Source organism: Marmota marmota, unplaced genomic scaffold, assembly GCF_001458135.2.
Source record: "Marmota marmota marmota unplaced genomic scaffold, marMar, whole genome shotgun sequence".
NCBI lineage: Eukaryota > Metazoa > Chordata > Mammalia > Rodentia > Sciuridae > Marmota > Marmota marmota.
The window spans coordinates 22,948,173-22,969,093 of NW_025999869.1; the positions used below are offsets into that span (position 1 = coordinate 22,948,173).

The 20,921-nt window shown below is 40.4% G+C and overlaps 1 protein-coding gene across 8 annotated transcripts in view; it reads right to left on the reverse strand.

The window, feature by feature from the left end:
- The window catches only part of Acsl6 (acyl-CoA synthetase long chain family member 6), a 52,857-nt gene that overhangs the window by 1,932 nt on the left and 30,004 nt on the right, over nt 1-20,921 (reverse strand). For 4 of the 8 annotated variants that reach the window (XM_048783275.1, XM_015492816.2, XM_048783245.1 and 1 more), the window contains 10 exons: nt 19,333-19,410; nt 17,965-18,099; nt 17,467-17,601; nt 16,293-16,388; nt 15,168-15,240; nt 11,845-11,933; nt 11,025-11,141; nt 8,350-8,493; nt 7,348-7,449; nt 6,446-6,517 (listed from right to left, as the gene is read on the reverse strand). In XM_048783275.1, coding sequence (XP_048639232.1) covers nt 6,446-6,517; nt 7,348-7,449; nt 8,350-8,493; nt 11,025-11,141; nt 11,845-11,933; nt 15,168-15,240; nt 16,293-16,388; nt 17,467-17,601; nt 17,965-18,099; nt 19,333-19,410 — 1,041 coding nt within the window. Of the gene's footprint in view, nt 1-3,530; nt 3,817-6,445; nt 6,518-7,347; nt 7,450-8,349; nt 8,494-11,024; nt 11,142-11,844; nt 11,934-15,167; nt 15,241-16,292; nt 16,389-17,466; nt 17,602-17,964; nt 18,100-19,332; nt 19,411-19,467; nt 19,546-20,921 lie in introns of those variants that run through there. The other 4 variants (XM_015492815.2, XM_048783247.1, XM_048783284.1 and 1 more) reach the window with 3 other exon arrangements.

Here is a 20,921-nt window from a genome sequence, read left to right on the forward strand (position 1 = left end):
TATATGTTCTAAATGCACACTTACATTCATTCGTCATTTTGTGTAATTGATAATTATTGAGCAACTACTATGTGTCAGGTACCATGTTAGGCTTTGGGAATACAAAGACGACTAAGTAACAATCCCTGCCCACATGTAGTTTATAATCTAATGAGAGATACTGCAGTATGATACAACTATTATGGGCATAGCACAGAGAGGGATACTGATGGCAAGCAGATGGTTGCTTCCACGTACCCATTCCCCACTCCTTCCACAATAATAGAACCATGACTTGGTTTGGGACCAAAACAAGCTATGTCAATCATTACAGTCCTGTTCCCTGATTTCTTAGCTCCACTTTCATCTAAGGGAGAGCCATGAGATCTATTTTTGGCTATTGAAAAAGGAAAAATTTTGCTTTACTATTAAAGTGGCTATCTACACCAATTTTCCTTCTTTTCTTGAAGGTGGACAATGTCCAAACCTATAGCTTCCACTCTGTGACCATGAGGTAATAAACCAATGTGGAGATAAACCAGAATGGAGAGTGTGTTAGAGTTGATTGCATTTCTAATTTTTTTTTTGTACTGGAGATGAATCCAGGGTTACTCTTATCACTGAGCTAAATCCCCAGCCCTTTTATTTTTTATTTTGAGACAAGGTCTCACCGGTTGCCCAGGTAGACCTTGAACTTGAAATCCTTCTGCTTCAGTATCCTGAGTTGCTGGGACCACAGGAGTCCACCATGCCTGAAGTGACTGCATTTCTGATATACCACCTAAGCCATGTATGGGTGGGATTCACTGAAAAGGGATGCCTGAGTTAAACTCTGAAGGATAAGTAGGCTTTAGACAGATGAAGATAGCAAGGGGAGAGGGTGCCTGCTATATGGTCCGTGGTTAGCAAGATACTCAGAGAGGCAATATGGGCCAACACATATCTGGAACACTCCCAGTGTAGGCTGAGGCATAGGAATAGGGTTTGTGAGGTTAACTGGTCAAATCATAAAGGAGCAATACAACTAGCTAGGGAGTTTGGACATGACTCTTTAAACAAGTATTAAGAAACAGGATCAGAAGGGCTCTTTGGAAAGATTACTCTGTTAAGAAAGAAGTAGGGTAAGAGTGGAAGACGGAAGACCAGCCAACAGGCAAGACAGATTGTGGTTTGGGCTGTGAAGTTGGTGGTGGGGGTAGAAGCTTTGGAGTAGAAAGGCAGCATTTGCAATTGGTCTATTGGTTTGGGTAAGTAGTAAAGAAAGAGAGGTCAGAATGACTCTAGATCTCTGCTTGAGAAAATACTACAATGTTAAAAACTGGAGGAGGAACAGAGAGAGGTGGGTAGATCAAGTGTTCATATTAAGATTTACATGCTTCTGAGATAAAATGGACTTTGAACATTTGAACATGTTTTAGAGATGCAGCCTTGGCTTAAGAGAGTGAAGGAGTGACTTACGGAGCAGAGAGGAATTAAAGTGTGTAGAAGCCATGGGAAGAAGAGTGAGAGGTCACTCTGTCCAAAGCCACTGTCCTATGAGAACAGTTCAAAAAGCCCAAAGACACAATTCAGAAAAGAGCTTATTTTAAAAAAAAAAAATCAATGTATGCAAGGAATTTCAATAACTGTTTTCAAACTCTCTGATGCTAACCGTCTGCTACCCCGGCAGGTGGGTATTTAAAGATAACAAAGCATTTTTTTGCTCAGAAAACTCTTCAATACATTCATCAATTTAATTTTAATTTTTGGTACTAGGGATTGAATCTTGGGTTGCTCGGCTTCGAAGCAACATTCCCAGCCCTTTTTTTATTGTTGCATCATAATTGTACATAGTAGTGGGATTCATTATGCCATAGTCATATGCACCTGACAAAATTTGATCAATCTCATTCCTAGTACCTTTCCTTTCCCTCCTCCCCTCCTCCTCCACCTGCTTGCTTTACTCTACTAATCTCCCATCTATTATTATTATTATAAATTATTATTATTTTTGAAGGGGTCTTGCTAAGTTGTCCAGGCTTGCCTTGCACTTATGATCCTCCATAAAAAATTCTAACAGATTCTGCCATTTTTACCCCTATTTGTACCTAAAGAATGTGAAATTTTTCAGATGAGTACAGCATTAATAGATCAGATTCATCTTTATCTCTTAAGATATTTGTTCAAACGAAGGATACATGTTTGTCTTAGAGTAGCATACTTCAGTAAAACAGCATTAGGAGCCTTTTAAGTCAGGGGTTGAACAAACATTATGCTAAAAATTCAGCTAGCATTACAGGCAGCCAATTAACTTCACCTCACTTGTGGAAAGGATTCCTGCTTGGATTTCCAACTTTAATAGCTGGAAATCTGAGGCTATTGGCTAAAGTTTGGTATTGTGAAGAATTTCGAAATTAATTAAAGTTCTTATAAAGAACATTTTGTTTGCAAACTCTCCCTGTACTTTTTACTCAAAGAAGCAAGCATTTGTTCAGGAATAGGGATGTTATTTTTTGGACCTTTGTTGTTATCAGGCATAAATCATCCTAGGACATGTGCAATTCTTTGAAAATAGGTCCCAAGAGAGAAGTTTGATATACTGAGAAGGATGGAGTCTACAGAGGTCATCCTGGGGGGATGTGATGTGGGTGTAGAGAGGTAGCAGGTATGGACATGGGGAAGGGTGGTGGGAGGAGGTGGGGCAGAGGCAGAGACAGTGGAGGTAGCATGAAGGAGGGAAGAGGCAAGGTAGTTAAGTGGTTAGGGAGAAGCAGGGTGTGGAGCACCAAACCGACAATGGCAGTACTGCTCAACTTCTGTACAAGATGTCATTTAACTTCTACTTTGAAAAGTCTGGAAATCACCATTTGGTGACAAAATTAATTAGCTTGCAGAAAACATTAACATAATCTAAAGTAATTTAGAAGCTTTCAAGTAACTTTTAATTCTATGTAAATTGATGTGATGTAGTATAATAGCTCATATTTACTGTCAATAAGAACAACGAACAGTCCAAAAGTTCTCTTTTGATAGAAACAATATCACATAAAGACCTTAGTAGATGTAAAGCATCTCCCCTCCTTCTTTTGCTCATCAATTAATAACATAATTTTTAAAAGGAGACACACAAGTCAATATATAATTTCTACAGTGTCCACGCAGCCTGGATTTTAGCTCATCTGCATTCCCAATAGCATGTGAAAAGCACTGTGTCATTGGGACAAGGATCTATGCTCATTACTGGGATTTAGGGTAAACACCTCTGAAAATATGGCAGTGACAATCTATAAAATATACAGAACAGGGAAGGTGAATTTTGTAGGGAGAGCTACATAATGCTATTTAGATATTAGGACTTTTTCTTACTTAAGCAGATTTTATAGGTATTTTTATAGAAGAATGGAAACAGGTACATTTTGAAAATCTGCCAAACCAGCTCTCTGCAGCAAATCTTGGTACAGGGATTGAGTGGGATATCTGCAATTCAACCTGTCTGCCTGCAAAATAGCTCTGCCTGAGAACAGACTATATCATCAAATACAACCTTGCAAAGGCCAAGCAAACAAGCAGCCTAAACTCAGCTCCCATTTCAGTCCTTCAGTGTGTAGATTAGAACAACCCTGCTGCCAGGATGCCAGTCCTTGCTTGAGTCTGACCTACACTTGAGTCCATTTCAATTCTTCTACAAAAATACCTATAAAATCTGCTTAAGTAAGAAAAAGTCTGGTCAGTAAGTGGGGGAAAAATGAGTTGAACCAATCATTTGACTGACCTTAACTGTGAGCCTCAACAATAGTTTTTTTTTTTCAGAAGTAAGTCAATTTTCTATAATAAGAACCAAACTGCCCAATTGTGAACCTGTAAAAAAAAGCATGAGAATCCTTCTTCTCCAGTAATGTTAAACATGCTAAGAAAGAGGCTTCCCAATTTTTATGTCAACTCATAAAAGCATGAGCTTTTCACAATTTTGAAGGAATATAATATTTTAATTTTTTCAAAGTTATCACTCAATGAAAACTTTAACGCAACATGGCTAGTAGATAATAAACAGAGTGAATAATTTAGGACAGAAGCAATAAAGAAAAAAGATAAAACATTTAAATGAATTAGGAAAATGATCATTTCTGAGTTAAAGGGAAATTGACTAGGTAAGTAATCAATTCACTGGGAGGAAATATAGTAAAATATTCCCAGTGAGGGCTTCACTAATTAGAATTTGAGAAATCTATTACTCACCGATAGTTCATATTGCCTATGCAAATTCATAAGGCACATAAATATCAAGAAAATTATTAATCATGATGTTAAATATGCTCAAATATTTCCCAGTCACCTACATATTTTAATTATTGATACAATAATTTATTGATACAATTATCTACTCATTAAAATATATCTTCCAAAGCTCTCTATAAATTAATAATGATTGGCCTAATTTGAGGAATTGCATGGTTTTGGAAGTGATTCTTACAGTATATCAAATAAATTTTTTTTGGTAGTTTAAAGTTGAATGGAAATTAACCTCTCTCAGAAAATCTGAACTTTTAAAAGCTTTTAATAAATTATTTAAACTCTGGACTTGGCTGTTTGCATGTGTATGTTTAGAGTTAAGCCTTCACTGACCATTCATTTTTGAGAGGGAAAAGTCCTAGGACAAGCTGACAATGGATTATGGATTAACTGAAACAATTAGCTTTGGCTCTCCACCGGGAACATGCCCTCCTCAGGCCTGAGGCCTGGTGCTTGCTCTCCTACAGTCAGCTGAGAGTGCACACTGTGGTGGGAAGGAAGCCGAGGAACAAGGAGAAGGGGAACAGAGAAAACCTGGAGGTGACAACCTTGGCAATATAACTAAAGACCCTCAGGGATGCCACATGGCAGCTCTGTATTTGAGGTTACCATGGTGAAGACAGATGAAACTGTATAAGGCATGTGGAAAGCCAAGAACACGTCTCCTCTCAGTAAAGGATCTAACCAAGCAATAATTAACACTGGAAACTTAATCAAAGGTCCCTTTTAAGCACAATCTTAAGAGATTATTGATTGATTTTCTGTGAAAAGGAATCTGGATGGCCTGGGAGGGTTCTTATGTAGCGGGGAAGTCATGCATCTTAATGCCAGCAGAGGGCGTGCAGGCCTTATTAATGTGGAAGGATGCCTACAAGAGAGTTTCTAGAGGGCTTACAGCCTGCCCTTCAAATTATGACAGAGGCCCAGACCAACTGGGTCTGGGACCACTCACTCCTTTGTGGCCCATGGACTACATGGTCACATGTGATCCAGTAACACAACTCCCCATCAAGGTAGGGCAATGAAATTAGTTCTATAAAATTTGTAAATTTAAATTATTATTATGTACCCCAAATTGACCTTCCATTTAGAAAAATAAATGTAACTTGCCTGAATGCCTCAAGATTTACTTATCCAAGATTTAATTGTCCTAAAAACATACTGACAGATGTTTACATTCATCCATTTAGAGAGAAATAGCAATATTCTTAGATCCTAAAAATATGTTTAGATTCCCCAGTTTGAAATTAAGACACTAAAATCTTGATTGGTGGAAATGCTTTTTTAAAAATGTTTTTTAGTTGTAGATGGAACCAATACCTTTATTTTATTTATTTCTTTTTATGTGGTGCTGAGGATCAAACCTAGTGCCTCACATGTGCTAGGCAAGCACTCTACCACTGAGCTATAATCCCAGCATGGTGAAAATGTCTTTTAACTGCAAATCAATACATTACAAGAATTTTATATTTAAAACTCATTTTTAAAATGTTTCTAGGTTATCATCAAATAAACAGACAAAAATTTAAAATTTTCATAAACCTTGCAGACCCTCCACAATATATTTGAGGAAACAAAACTGTATAAAAAAGTTCTTACAGGATGTTCATTTTTGTGAAAAAATTATTTTAAATACAAAGAACATTTTTAAATCAAGATGTTACGATTTTAGAGAATTTTTCTCCTTGAATTTTTGACAAAGGAGGTTGTATAAATGGTACATGTAAGTACTTACATGTACCATGTACATGCTTATGAGCTCAGTTATATCAATGGCCTGAGGGAAGACCCAAATCTATCCAATGTCTTAGCAAGTAAGCGTACCCATTGTAGCCAAGAAGACAGTCCTCATAAAATTAAAAATAATATAGGACTCTGGTCTTTAGTATTACAGGCATCTTGGGAAACAGACCAGGTACACATGATCTACTAGTGACAGTGGGGGTAATATTTCAGCCTTATGAACGCATGAGATTATGAGGACAAGCACCATCTCACTTGTCCAATGACCTATTTTAATTCAGGAAGCGGCAATTGTAGTCAACCCAAACAGGCCTTCAGGGGTCCATTGGTACACAGCCTGCTGGCTTCCACACCATAAAGGGTAAGGAAATCTAGGTTAGAGTTGCCACTGGGTTAATTTAATTTTCATCACTAACTAAAGGGCTATAAAGAGTGTAGGGAGGGTAATAGTTACCTGTTCAAAAGAATGGAGGCCACTTTCTTTTCCTAACCTTACCATATCTTCCAAAATGGCTTTCTTCAGCTCCTGAATTAAAATCACAGAAATAAAATTATAAGAACATATTTTGAAATGGGCATAGAGGAAACAACATATTTTGAGTAAAGAGCAACTGGTGATGGTGCAGACATCTGATCCCTTGCACCTGCCATCTAGAGGTGTTGCTCCCTGGCAGCGTCTCAATCACTACCTTGCATCAGACAAAAAAGGGCTGCAAATGGCCAGAGGAGTGGCCATAAACAGGCTCAGTGACTGATAAAAAAAAAAAGGAATTTTTTTTTTTTTAAATTTTAAAGCAGCCTGTTGGTCAGCCTGGTGAGTCCTGCTGCCCCCAGATGAGCCCAGGGCCTGGGGTGGGGTGGGGGGTATATGGCTGCTGCTCAGAAATAGACCAAGAGACTTGAAGGGCTAATGCTAAGGTCAGAGAGCAGCAGTCCTCCTCCAACATGTACTATGAGAAGGTTTCAGGAAGGTGGGAATGGTCAATGCTCTAAGCAGAAAGAACTGTGTTCCTGTTTCAATTCCACGACTATCTCTATTAACCCAGAACATACAAAATCACATTTGGAGAGTGCATGGTCAGTGAGTCAGAAAGCCTGGGCTTGCATCAGACTCTGCTGTTTGCCAGCTATATGTCTCTTGATTCTAAAATCCAATAGCTGGTCAAATTTCCAACAAGAAACATGAACTTCTTCAATAGTAACTAAAAGACAAACCTCTGGTTTAGGATTTCCACTGTATATAAAGTAATATTAGAAATTCCCTCTGTGTTCAAATTTTGAGTTTTTCTGTCCTTTTCTTATGTGGCATCATAAAACACTCAACAGCCTTTGAGGAAACAGCCCTAAGATACTGACCTTATTTATGCAGAGATCTGTATATAGTCCTTCAATTCCTCTCTTCAGAGCCCAGCAGGGCATGACTTCAGGGTCAGGCACTACAATGCCCACCAAAAAGGCCTACAATGCCCAAAGGAAAACATAATCATGACCAAAGCTTTTAAAGTGGTTATTTGTGATCCAGCATTAAAAATAATCTCTTGGTATCCTCGACTCCACCCTTTTCTAAAAATAAGCATATGCTTATGAAACATTCTCTCATGTTATAAAACATTTTCTCTAATATATCACACATTCTTGACTGTTCATTTCTTGATATATCCCCCTACATTTGATATGATGGATATTTAAGAACATCAAGAATCAGTAAAATTAGACTGATATCCCAACTTTGATTCTCATGCCAATCTTAAACCTGCATATTTTTTGATGTTAATCAAAGAACTCTATGATCCAAATTCTATGATCCAAAACACGTTTTCCATGGTTAAGACCATTTAGAAATTTTTACATTAATGAAACTTCATTCATAAAAAACTTCATTTAAATTCGAATGGTATTTTCTTCAAAAATAATTTAATATTTAATTATATTCATGCAATGACAACATAGAACACATTTGATAACTTTGATAGCATGTTAATGATCTAAATAATAATAATGGTAAAATAAGTATAACCCCCCCAAATAATTTAATCTAATAAACTATATTATCATCAGTATCATTATTTGTAATGCTATACCCATTTATCTATAAAATTTTCTTTTTGCATTTCATCTCAAAAATCTCTCTTGGAAGTAAGTGGAACATAAGTTAAAAGTAGTGGGCATGTTTATGATTGCTACTTCAAACAATTTATTTGACCTAACTGCAGTTAACCAAACTACAAGTAATCAAGATTTCTTCTTTAGAAAGGACTTGTTTAGGTGGATCCTGGTGTCTGATTGGAAACTAAAATTTAATTTAGATTTTTCAGCAGTCCTGTGCTTGCAAAAGGGATAGAGCATGGGTAGCCTTACCTTTAAGCTGTCCCCATGAACATAGATTTGTGCCACAGGTTCACTACGGATATAGATATTCTCGATCTTCTCAGGTGCAACGTATTCTCCCTGAGCAAGTTTAAATATGTGCTTTTTCCGATCAATAATTTTAAGAGTTCCCTCCTGTGGAGTTGGAAAAACAGCTTCCTAAGAAGATGATACCTCAAGACAGAGTCCCTCAACTCTGCCCTTCCCTACCCTGCAGACCCCCTCCCCAAGTTGCTCCTTCCTGCTGTGTATCACAGGTCAGTGACATTCGAGCTCTGTTGAGTCCTGAGTACTCACTATCCTATCTTCTTCCTTGGCTACTCCCACATCTGTCTAAGATCTCCACTCCTTTTATAAAGACCTCCCAGAACCTCACTATTCTCAGAATGCTTCAAAAATTAGGCTGTTTTTCCAGCAGGATGCAACACACCCTACATGAAGCTCCTCAAAACTGTTCCAGCCACCGAGCCCCAAACCTGGACCTGGCTTTGATATTTGCCTCTCCTGGATCTTTAGCTGTCAGGCTCATCCATCCTTACTCATAAATCCCTTTCTTCTCTACTGCCTCCTCCCATCAAAACCACATCCTGACCAGACTTCTGCATATACTCTGTCCCCACTCGATCTGTTTGAGCTAACAGAGCCAGAGCAACCTCTAGAAGACAAAAAATAAGCAGGCTCTGTTTTGCTCAAAACCCTGGTGGACATCAATTGCTTTTCCTATACTGGTTTCTTTGGTTCTCATTGCACCCCATGAGCTGGGAGTTGTCACTCTTGTTTCCCAGGTGAGATGAGGATCAGACAGTTCAGGTAACTCTCCCAAAGCCATACAGTTAGGAAGCAGGGGGATCAGGACTTGAATTCAGGTCTTTCTAAATTAGAAAACTATACCTCTTCCTTGATCTATCTAATGCTATAAAATAATAATGATTTCTGAAAGCAAATGTCTTTTTTAAAAAATGTTTCAGAACTTGTATTTGTTTATTTTTATGTGATGCTAAGGACTGAACCCAGTGCCTAACTCGAGCTAGTCAAGTGCTCTGCCACTAAGCTACAACCTCACCCCAAAGCAAATGTCAAGAATGGCACATTCAAACCTTGCAGATACTCTTCCAAAACACAGGAAAAGGGATGTGTCAAAATACTCATCAACTCATAATAGAATTGTACATAAAACGAAATTACAGGCTACTCTCAAAAACCATAATAGAGTTGTATATAAAAGGAAAATTGCAGACCAATCAAATGTATAAGTAGAAAGGCCAAACACAATTTTTAGAAAAACAATATGAAGAAAACCGTATCATGGTTAAGTGCCAGGAATGCATGGTTGTCTTACATGAGAAATTTAGAAAGAATACATATTTATTTCAATTGTTATAGTAACAACTTTAATTAAAATTCAGCCATCATTTAAAAATAAAAACTTTAGAAACTGACTTCACAGGCCTCCTGCCTGCTGTTTTAGGCTGTGTTGGAGTGCATGGAGCTTCACATGAACTGATTCGCTTGCTTCTCACCTGCCCTGTGGGGTGGGTGGTTTCATTCAAGTTCAGGACATCAGCAGCATATCTAAGTTTTGTGGGACTTTGAACTTTTACAATTTTGAGAGCCTTCTAATATAAAATAAAGTGCAGGGCTTTGGAAGGTGTGGATGCAAGCGAGAGCCCCTGAAGGCTGAAATTCCATAGCTGATGAGACAGTCTGCCCTCTGCAGGTGAACAGGACCCATTGGCCTCTCTTCCCCCATACCTGTGGGCCTTCAGTTGGAACTGTTTGCCTTATACCCCTCCTCATATCTCTACTCTAGCCTGTGCTTCTCACTCTTTGCTTTCATCTTAGATCAAGGCTTATTCTGAGATTTGGGTCCAATAGGCACCTGTCCTCCCCTGCCTTTCCCCAGGTATATGTTCCCCTGCTCATGCCCATCACATCGGGCTGGATAATGCTGAAAAATATGTGTCCCTGAACAGAGTCCCTGGCCCAGAGCATACACTGGGCATAAATTCCTGTCTGCCCCAGGCATGAGGGTTTCTTAAGGGAAGCATATAGATCCAAGCAAGGGCAAACTGGCCTGCCAGTCCACAGGGTCCAGACAGGAATCTATATCATTCATATGCCTGATAAATTTAATGCCTCTCAATGTCCAGTTCAAACCTTAGGAAAACTTTCCAGACACTGAAGAGCCTTCCTGACTGGGCTGCTCTCCATGTTGGCAGCAGAGCCTTCTACTAGTCAAAACATCCATCAAAGTATCTCCTATGTACCAGGTATTGTCCTAAGTGCTTTATAGATATTTTCATTTGTTCCTCAGAACAGCAACTAATGTTACTATTCCAGTTTAAACAATGAAAGAACAAGGCAAATTTGACTTGGATAGAAGTTGTGGACCATGATCAAACAATGCTATGAAGGCTTGCTCTCTTTTTCTATAAGTGTGTCATTGTGGAGCCCAAGAGAGGGATGGGGCTTTGCTCAAGGTGACAAGAGCAACTGCTGGCAGAGTCAGAGGAACTGAGGCATCCTCCCTCTCCGCTCCAAGCACTTCTCAGATCTCCCAGACATCTCCCTTCTTCTACTCCAGAAGATTTCTGCCTCAAGGTTCCAGATCACATAACCTCCCACCACCAGAACATTTGGAGTGCCATGATTTTAAACACACATACCGGCAGCCATTTCCCAATGTCTCCAGTGTGAAGCCAGCCGTCACTGTCCAGGGCCTCCTTTGTCCTGTCCTGATCTTTCAAGTAGCCTTTGAACACATTTGGTCCTCTCACACAGATCTGTGGGGTGAAACGCCATGGCTTCTCTCAGCCACAGTATGATGAATGCCAACAATGAGAAGCCGTCACCAGGCATAGGGAGAATGAGGAATGCTACCCACTAGGAAAACCACTGTATAAACCACAGTGATGGGAACATTGGACACCGAACACTTGCCAGCTCTCTCTGTCTTTTAAACTGTTCCTTGTCTTCTCTCAAGCAGGGTCCTCCCCATGTTCCCCCTGTTCTGGTTACCCTTCTCCCTCTGCCATCTCTTCTGCAAGAGCCCCATTGGCCCTGACCATAGGCTGCTTTGTGACACTCAGTGGGGTATCATCACAGATATTGATGATTGGCTGATTCTGCCAAAGATGCTTGTTTCATTACCAAGCAGTCAGCTCTCCCACCCCTCCCATGGAATGAGCAAGCACAGAGCTCAACCCACCCCATCTGGTGCATGGCCATTTCTTCTGGGGACAGATTACACAGAAGCAGGCCAGGCCACAGTTAGGAAAAAAAAAACCAGGGGATTTTAAAACAAATTTTGGGAGTTCAAAATATTGATTTAGACCTACTCAGTCCCAGCAAGGGGGCCTGTTTGAAGTCAAATTAATCAATTACAATGACTGTATATACAAGGTGAAAGGAAAATAATTTCATTCCTATTGTTTTTATTTGCTTGTTTTTACTCACAGACATAAATGGCTATATCCTTAAGTTTACCTCTCCCTCTCCTTTGTAGGTCCAATAGTTCAGCTCCTCCACATCAACAAGCTTGATATGATTGCAGGGCAGAGGTGCCCCCACATGCCCTAGAACACCAGAGTAAGATGGCACTTATCAGTGTTCAGATCCGATTCAGCACTGAAAATGCTCCACTTGGCTGTAAAACTCCTAAGTGGTCAAAGTGGGGAATTATGGATCGAAACAAAGCAGCTTTAGAAAGGTATTTGTCACAGGCAAGCACTGATGATAAAACAAAGTTCTGGAGAAAGCAAAGGCCAACCTCCACCTGGAACTTCATTTTACATTTGATTCTTAAAAGAGAGAAAAAGGCACACCTGGTCTAGCACCAACCTGCACAGGAGCCTGGGAATGGAGGGAGTCAGGAGCTTTTACAGTAGTGTCCACATTAAAACATTGTCCACATTGTCAGATCACTCATCTTGGTTTGGGGATTATACAATAACAACTATCATTGTTTTTCCTCTAGCCACTAACCTGTTTATTGGTGCATAGAAAGGACCTAGCAATTTTGTTAAATTGTGGGTTCTGACTCAGTAGGTCTGGGTTGAGGCATGAGACTCTACAACTCTTAAAGGCACCATGGTGAGTGATGTTGCTGCTGCTGGTCTACACATGACGCTTTGAAAAAAAAGGGAAGAGACAACTGGAATGAGGTAACTCACCCTCTTAGGGTGGGGAGATACCAGATTTTCTTGGTCTTATATATACTCCAACCACCTAATTGTATCTGTTATTTTCTAGTCATTGTTTGTGGTTTTAAGTTGAAGGATTTTTACGGCAGGTGCTAGCCAAGGTCCTGAAAGAAAAGTAAACTAGTCTATGAAAAACAAGCAGTGACACTTTGGTTTCTCTTTTAAAAGAAAGGCTGCTGAACCTTTTACAGTACTATACAAAGATATCAAACTCCCTCATATCCAATAACTTTATTGATTTTTAAGGTACAAAGGAATAAAAAATCAAACATTTTGGCTAGGTGCGGTGGTGCATGCCTGTAATCCCAACAGCTTCAGAGGAAGAGGCAGGAGGATAGTAAGTTCAAAGCCAGCCTCAGCAACTTAGTGAGTCCTTAAGTAACTTAGCAAGATCCTGTCTCTAAATAAAATATAAAAAGGGGCTGAAAATGTGGTTCAGTGGTTAAGCGCCACTGGGTTCATTCCCCAGTACAAAATATGTGTCCAATAAGGAAAAAAAATTAGTGAGCCAGGACCTCTAAAGATGATTCCTGAAGATTTGCCATTGACAGAGTTATTAAGGAACAACCATAAAAAATGAGCTTTGGGGTTGGGGTTGTGGCTCAGCAGTAGAGCGCTCGCCTAGCATGTGTGAGGTGCTGGGTTCGATCCTCGGCACCACATAAAAATAAATAAAATAAAGGTATTGTGTCCAACTACAACGAATAAAAATATTTTTTGTAAATGGGCTTTATCTGGCTAGAGTTTAAAGAGACAGAATTAAAAAATATATAAAACTTCCAATACTTGGACTGGCTACATATGATTTTGTTTAGGATCCTCCTGTCATGTTTCTACAGACTATCTCAAGGTACTCTGAAAATAATGTTGTATTTATAAGCATATTTTTCTTGCATGTACATCATCCCCACTTTCCAGTTTGGAGTTGAGCAAACTCAGGCACAAACAGCGGCCTAGGCTCACAGAGGAAGTTGTTATCCTGAAGATTTGTTGTTTTTCAGCTTCTTCCAGTATCTGGTCTAAATCTGGTGAAGGATAGATGGGCTACCTATCACAGACCTACTACCCACACACCTGAGGGACAAATCTCCTCAGAATGGGAGTGTGGAGGGGAACTGCTCCTTATCAAGGTACCACTGCTTCCTAGGAGACCATATTTCCCAAAAGCACTCTTAAGAAACAGTTCTCTCTCAGAAGAATAGAGGGAAGGCCAATAGAGCAGAGGAAGGAGGTTGAGAAGAAGGGAAAGCAGATGGGGAAATACTGAGGAACAAAATCTCTACCAAATTATGCTATGTCCATGTTTAATTATGTCACAAGGAATTCTACTTTTTTATATAATTGTAATGCACCAATTAAAATATTAATAAGCTGTGGGGCTGTGGCTGTGGCTCAGTGGTAGAATACTTGCCTAGCATGTGTGAGGCACTGGGTTCAATCCCTGGCACCACATAAAACTAAAAACAAATAATAAAGGTATTGTGTCCATCTACAACTAAAAAACATTTTAAAAAATAAAATATTAATAAGCTATGTACAGTGGCACATGCCTATAATCTCAATGAGCTGGGAGGCTAAGGCAGGAGGATCACACATTTGAGACCAGCCTCAGGAACTTAGCAAGAACCTCAACAACTTTGTGAGACCCTGTCTCAAAAAATAAAAAGAACTGGTAATGTCACTCAGTGATATTGTGCCTCTGGGTTCAATCCCTGTGTGTGTGTGTGTGTGTGTATGCGTACGCATATATGTATACATGTGTATGTGTGTGTGTGTGTGTATATATATATATATATATATATATATATATATATATATATATACACACACACACACACAAANGATATTTTTTAAAATTATTGTGTGTGTGTGTGTGTATATATATATATATATATATATATATATATATATATATATATACACACACACACACACAATAGAAGGGAGATCAGTAGAATAGAACAAGCAATAAGAAGAAGGGAGGAGGAGGAGGAGAAGGAAAGGGAATTTACTGGGGAATGTGATTGATTGATTTATGGTATGTATATTATAAATGACAAGTGAATTCTGTAATTACGAATACTTATAATGTACCAGAAAAAGATTATATACATTATATTTTATATATATATATATATATATATATATATATATATAGAGAGAGAGAGAGAGAGAGAGAGAATGTTCACTATAAACATGCTTCTCCTTTACAAGTTATATCCAATTCATAGCCTTCTTTTATTCTAAAACCTAGTTCTGAAATGACTTCAAGCAAGGTTGTGTGATATTTAGAATTCATAAAATCAAATACAATGATACTATAAGCATTTTTCCACCTAGAATCGTAATCTTCTGGTCTATTCTTCTATGAAGGAAATGGGAAAATATAAAAACAATAGGAAAACACAAAAAAAAATTCACAACAAAGAAAACAGACCCATAACATCACAACTTGTACATAAGCATCATCAATGTTTTTCTTCTATTCCTTTTAATTTTTTTCCCTAAATGACTCATGCAAACTCAATTTCCAGGAGGGAGTTTTAGATCCTGCTGTTTTCGTAACAGTGGCCTGCAAGCTGTTCCCACACCTCTAGCCCATCCTACCTGAAGTCCAGTCCCCGGGTGTGGTGAAGGTGCATCCAGCAGTACACTCAGTTTGGCCATAACCTTCATAGACCTTCAAGAAAAACCTGAAAATCACTGTGGGCACACACCCTCCCAGAACTGACTGGCTGCCCTTTTTAGTCAGCTAACATCCCACTGACCATTGGGCTGCTTCCTGGTAAGGAAGGTCAAGGGAAGGTGCTCTAGAGGCAGGAAATTCCAGGGAAGGCTGAATATAGACAACAATCATAGCCTCATTTGCTTAAAAATAGTGCTACTTTTTTTCACAGACACTTAGTAGTTAATGTTATGTAGACTGGGATAAAGATTTCTGGCCTGTTTCCAAATATTGACTCTATTTTTTATTTGGATAAATGGGCATTAGAGATACACATTTCAGAATTCACTCCATGTTTAATTTTGTCTTTGTAAGATCTTCACCTCCAGAGCCCTTCTTGTTTGTAAGAATACACCACATGGGAAAGCCTGCCTTTAGAACAGGTCCAATGCCATGTGGAATAGGAGGATAGTATAAGAACCGTGCGGCTTCTAAAGCACAAGTATATAGTCATGCACAATTATGAAACAGACATATTTACTTGACTTGAAACCCATCAGCCACAACCATGTTACAATACCCTGCATATGTAATAAATTAATAAATACTAATCGAATGGACAAATGAAGAAGTAAATTTTTAGAGATAACAAAACCACTGAATCAAATAACATAAAATTGGGTTTTCATCCCCACTCTTGTGCTCCTCTAAGACACTGGGAAGATATTTTGTGAGCTAGAGAATACAGAGATTGGTATAGGTGGGGTACAGCTTCTCTGGCACATTGATGATTCATACATAGTTTATCTGATCCCTTTGTCCTTTGCAAAAACCTTCCAAGGGCTCAGGGAAAGGAATTTTTCAGAGTGCATATATATGTGTTTCCAGAATGGGGCAAGGGTATCCTGGTTTTAATTGGCTCTGGGATTTTTCTGCATCCTTGGAAAAGGGAGATCTATCCCACAAATCTTGTTCCTGGGATTTTTTTCTGTATAGTAGAGGGTAAAATAGATCTCATCCCTGATGCACATCCCTCTGCCCCCATGTAAGGACATGCAAGGCAATACCTGGCACCCGAGAGCTGCCCGGAGAAATCCCAGGACTGTTGGTGATGCAGGGGCTGCTCCAGTAACAATCATCCGAACACGTCCACCAAGACTGGCCTGTGGGAAGAGGGAAGAATCTGCCAATATTTGTGATACCTGAGATAGTGTGCTGCCCATGTGGACCTCATTCAGGTCCAATATTCTACTGGATGCTAGGATTTTGAACAAAGAGAAGACCATGAACTGATGAAGTCCCTTCCCCTTGCAAATGATACACCCAATCAATTACACAACTTAACCCATGATAAAACCAAACATTGTTTTTGGCAGGGGGCTGAGAATGGAACCCAGAGTCTTGCACATGCTAGGCAACAACTCTAACACTGTGCTAAACCCGTAGGTCCTTGATCAACTCTTTTGTTTATTAAGATAAGTGTTACTAGTCTGTGTGGCATTCTATGATACTGGTTCTCCTTTCCTTAAAATATACAGCTGCTCTCTCACTCTTCCATCATTCATAAGCAACCAAAACAATTACTTAGGGCAATTTCTTCCAACATCCATTTTAATGACATTATCTTTTTTTCATGTATAAATCAATACAATGCTTTATTTACTATGCATTACAGAGGACAAAAAACACTTGAAACACTTTGTTTCTGTAAGTTGAGCCAAGAGAGTTTAAATATTAATTTTCATAGCTAAAAATAGAATAGCAAGAAAAAATGAGTAATTCTACTAATTAGCTAGAGATTCCTTGGGTAATACAGAGCTTGAAGGCTTCATACAAACATACATAAATGTGCAATTCTGGATTGGACTGGTTTGGAGAGGATGAAGGGACACGAAACAGGAAAGGAAAAGAATATTCCTGAGCATCTAGTTAGAACCTGGTGCTGCTGAAAAACCCATGGGGCCAGGGTGACACTGAAAGGCAAGAGAACCTTCAGACTCTAGAAGCATCTTGATGGAGCAGTATCAAGCATACTAGACTATCCAAGGGCAAGGTTACCCTGATGCCTGTGGAGGTCAAGAGAACTACTTAACCATGGGTCATTTAAAATTTTAATTGTAAGATAAACTTTTATTTCATGAGTTATTATTCTATAAGATTATAGGTTCCTGGGATGAACTTCTTTAGTTCTCTTGTAAGATCACCCACTGGACACAGGTGTCATTCTTGCTCATTTCTTACCTGAATCTTATTAAAGAAGAGTTCATCCCAGATACTATTATTCCTGATGATTCCACTCCGGACTTCCGCCTGCTTGCGTCTGGCTGCAAACTCCAGCAGCCAACGCTTCAATGGAGTGTCTGCCTGGCTGAAGATCTGAGGAACACACATTGCAAACATCTGTAAGGGTCTGAAGGCCTTTCCCTAGACATGTCCCCAAGGAAGAAGGCCCAGACTGGCCATCAGAAAAGCCACGCTCCATGATACCCCTGCAGAAGGTCACTGAATGTGTGACATCAAGCTGAAGGTTAACTCTGCCAAAGTCTGGGCATCTTGTGGAAATGGAATTTCCTAAAATAATGCCTCCCAACCAAGATTTTAGAGAAGAGGAAGAAAATTAAAGAAGGAAAAGCAAAAAAAAAGAGTTGGGGAATACATGCAAAGAAGCAACTTCTTTCAGGACAGACTGTCTAGATAAGCAGATAAGCAGCACCTCAGCCTGGCTCCCCCAGGGCTCACCTTGTCATACATCCGGTTCAGCAGTCGTGGGACCACAGGGAAGATGGTGGGCCGTAGAGCCTTCATGTCATCTGAGAGAAGGCGGATGTCTCCCTGGAAGAAGCCAACGCGCCCTCCGTGGCAGTAGACAACAGACTGGAAGTTAGAGGACAGGAGTCCATTAGGATGGGCAGGTCACAACTGGCCGCAATCCAGAGCATCCCAAACTCCATAAAGGGCACCCATAACCCAAACCCAGCTCTAGCTGCTGCCACAAGACACAAAGAATGCTATCTGAATGACTTCCCCATCCCATATCTTCACACTAAGTCCCACTCAGATGCAGGGAGAAGGCACAGGAGGAGGAGTGGGATTCTGAGCTTTGGGGAGATGCCAAAATAGCCATTTTCATGGATGCCTACTCCCACACCCACTGTCCAATGCTGGAAACTAGGTCTTTTTGAGATATGTATAGCTTATTAATGGGTCTATTTCAGGTCCTGGACTATGCGGATTTTCCCAGGGATATCTCTGCAATGATGGAAGGACTTGTTATCCCCACAGGTACTAGAGCTACTGCTAGAGTTGGCTATGGATGCTGTTTGGTGAGAGGGTAAAGAGGGAGTCTGACTATTTCTTAGTGGGACTAAGAGCACATCAGGGTCCTTATATGTGCTCCTGTCTTTAATGCTTATAGCAACCCTACAAGTGAGGTAATATTCCTAACCACCCCCTTTACAGGTTAAAAATGCATAGCTCACTTTACCCGGGGTTAAAAAACTACTTGACAGTAATTACTGGCATTCTAATTCAGGCCAAGAAAGCTGGAAATCTTGCCTTATTATGCCAGATCTCTCTCAAGGCAAAATCGGAAAGGATTAAAAGATGCAGTTTATTTATAGGCTGGAACCTTGAGTGACACATGCATTGAGAATTCTTTGTCCCTAAATCACATATGGTTTCCTACCCTCACTCTCTTTACCCCTACAGGCCTGACTCAGACTCAAGCTAATACCAGTCCCCATCTGCAGCCTGAGGAGCTGTGACAGTTTGATTCTTTACAGCTTGTTCTCTCTTTTAGGAATTTGAGAGTTATGAGAGTCGTGAAACAGGAGTGTGCTGGCCATACATGGAGTGGTACGACACAGAGCTTGGATGGTAAAGCAAATGTCTGCAAAGTTGCAATGTTCTCAGAGCAGATGTTATGAGCTTGGGTCTTCCCTAGAGAACTGATAGGGTGACCAAGGTTCTTGGACCCTTCTGACCCCTGTGGTACCTTCTGAGCATAGGGCTTTTTGGTCCTACTTCATAACACCAGTGACAAATAACATCCTGCTAGGGTTATGGGTTCTAGGCATGGGTTGTGCCTCTCTAATGCCAGGGCCTTACCTGCACCATTCGCTCAAACATGTGTGCTAAAGGCAAATAGGAAAAGTGCACATCCGCACAAGTGGGAGCCCACTGACTCTGCAAGAAAACAGAAGGAGCCCAGGCAAATCCCAGTCAGTCAGGTGGGCGTCTTACCTGGATTACTCTCTCAAACATGTGAGCCAGAGGCAGGAAGGAGATGAGCACATCGTCCTGTCTCGGAAAGATCACTTTCTGCAGGTGACGGGCATGGGAGACAGAAAGGAAAGAAACACTGACAGGAAGACAACAAGAGAGTCATAAAACATTAAAGAGAAATGGTCCTGGAGGGGCGAACAGGGAGGGAGGGAAGGGAAGGGAATGGAGGGTGTGAAGACAGAGTGATATATGAGAGAGAAAATGAGAGGGTGGTGGGGGAGGGAGGAAAGGTGCAGAGAGAAGAGAGAGAGAGAGACAGGGCAGCATAGGAAGCGAAGTGTTAGGTCGCAGCGCCAGTGGGTCTAGGTTATCTGCAGAAGCAAAGAGCCAAATGAAGCACACATAAACCAGCAGAGTTGGGCTCCGCAGGGAAGGGCCTGCATCTCACTTGCAGTCAGTCGGCGCCAGCCTGGCTCTCTCCCTTTCCTCCCCACAACTGTGGGATCTGCCCCAGACCCCATTTACCCAGTCTCCCTGGGGCTTGGCTTGTCAGCACTTCCTAGTCCTTTTTCAGAGAAAGGGGCCCAGAGAGCCCAGGACAGAGGAGGAGACAAGGCCAAGTCCAAACCAGGAGGCGGAAACTGGCTTCTGAAGCCACAACCAGGGATCGAGGCCTTAAAGGGGAAAGCTGACAGGTCCTGCTGCAGCCCTCCAACACAGGTGAGACTAAGGGTAGGGACAGGGGCTGCTCTGACCAGGTGGGGGCCTGAACAAGGAGGGTTTCCTTTGCCGGACTGCTTGGCTCTTCTGGGTTGCCTTTTTGGACCAGTTTGGACAAACCCTGGGAATGTGGCTCAGTCACCAACCATCTCTCACAGTTGTCTATCAAAGTATGTGACTGGGGCATAGGCAGCCTCCATACTATTACCTGGAGAGAGATGTCTCCACAGTGGAGACAAGGCCTAACTTCTATGAAAAGGCACCATCCTTTCTCCTGAAGGAAACTGCAGAGCATACTCACCACGCTGGGGATTCTCCTTTCTTAGCTGGTTATAAAACACTAACATGCTTTTGTCAGGCCAAGGTCTCAAGCTTTTATGATTTTAGGTTTACCTTTAAGTACAGCCTTATAAATTGGCAGTTGTGGTTGTTTCTCAGACTCTAGTAGTCATTAAACACAAAATGACTGAATTAAACCCTGACCTACTTGAAAACCAAGTTAATACGGGCTACTTGCTGAATAAAGGTACACATTCAAAAGCACAGCTATCTCAATTTTTGAGGTTAAAAATGCAAAATAGGTTTGCAAACTTTTCTTTCCAATATCTTAGTGCTCTTAGAAATCAATTAAGGGCTGGGATTGTGGCTCAGTGGTAGGCCACTTGCCTAGCATGTGTGAAGCACTGGGTTCGAGTGTGGCTCATAAACATATAAACAAATAAATGAATAAAGGTCCATCAATAACTAATAAA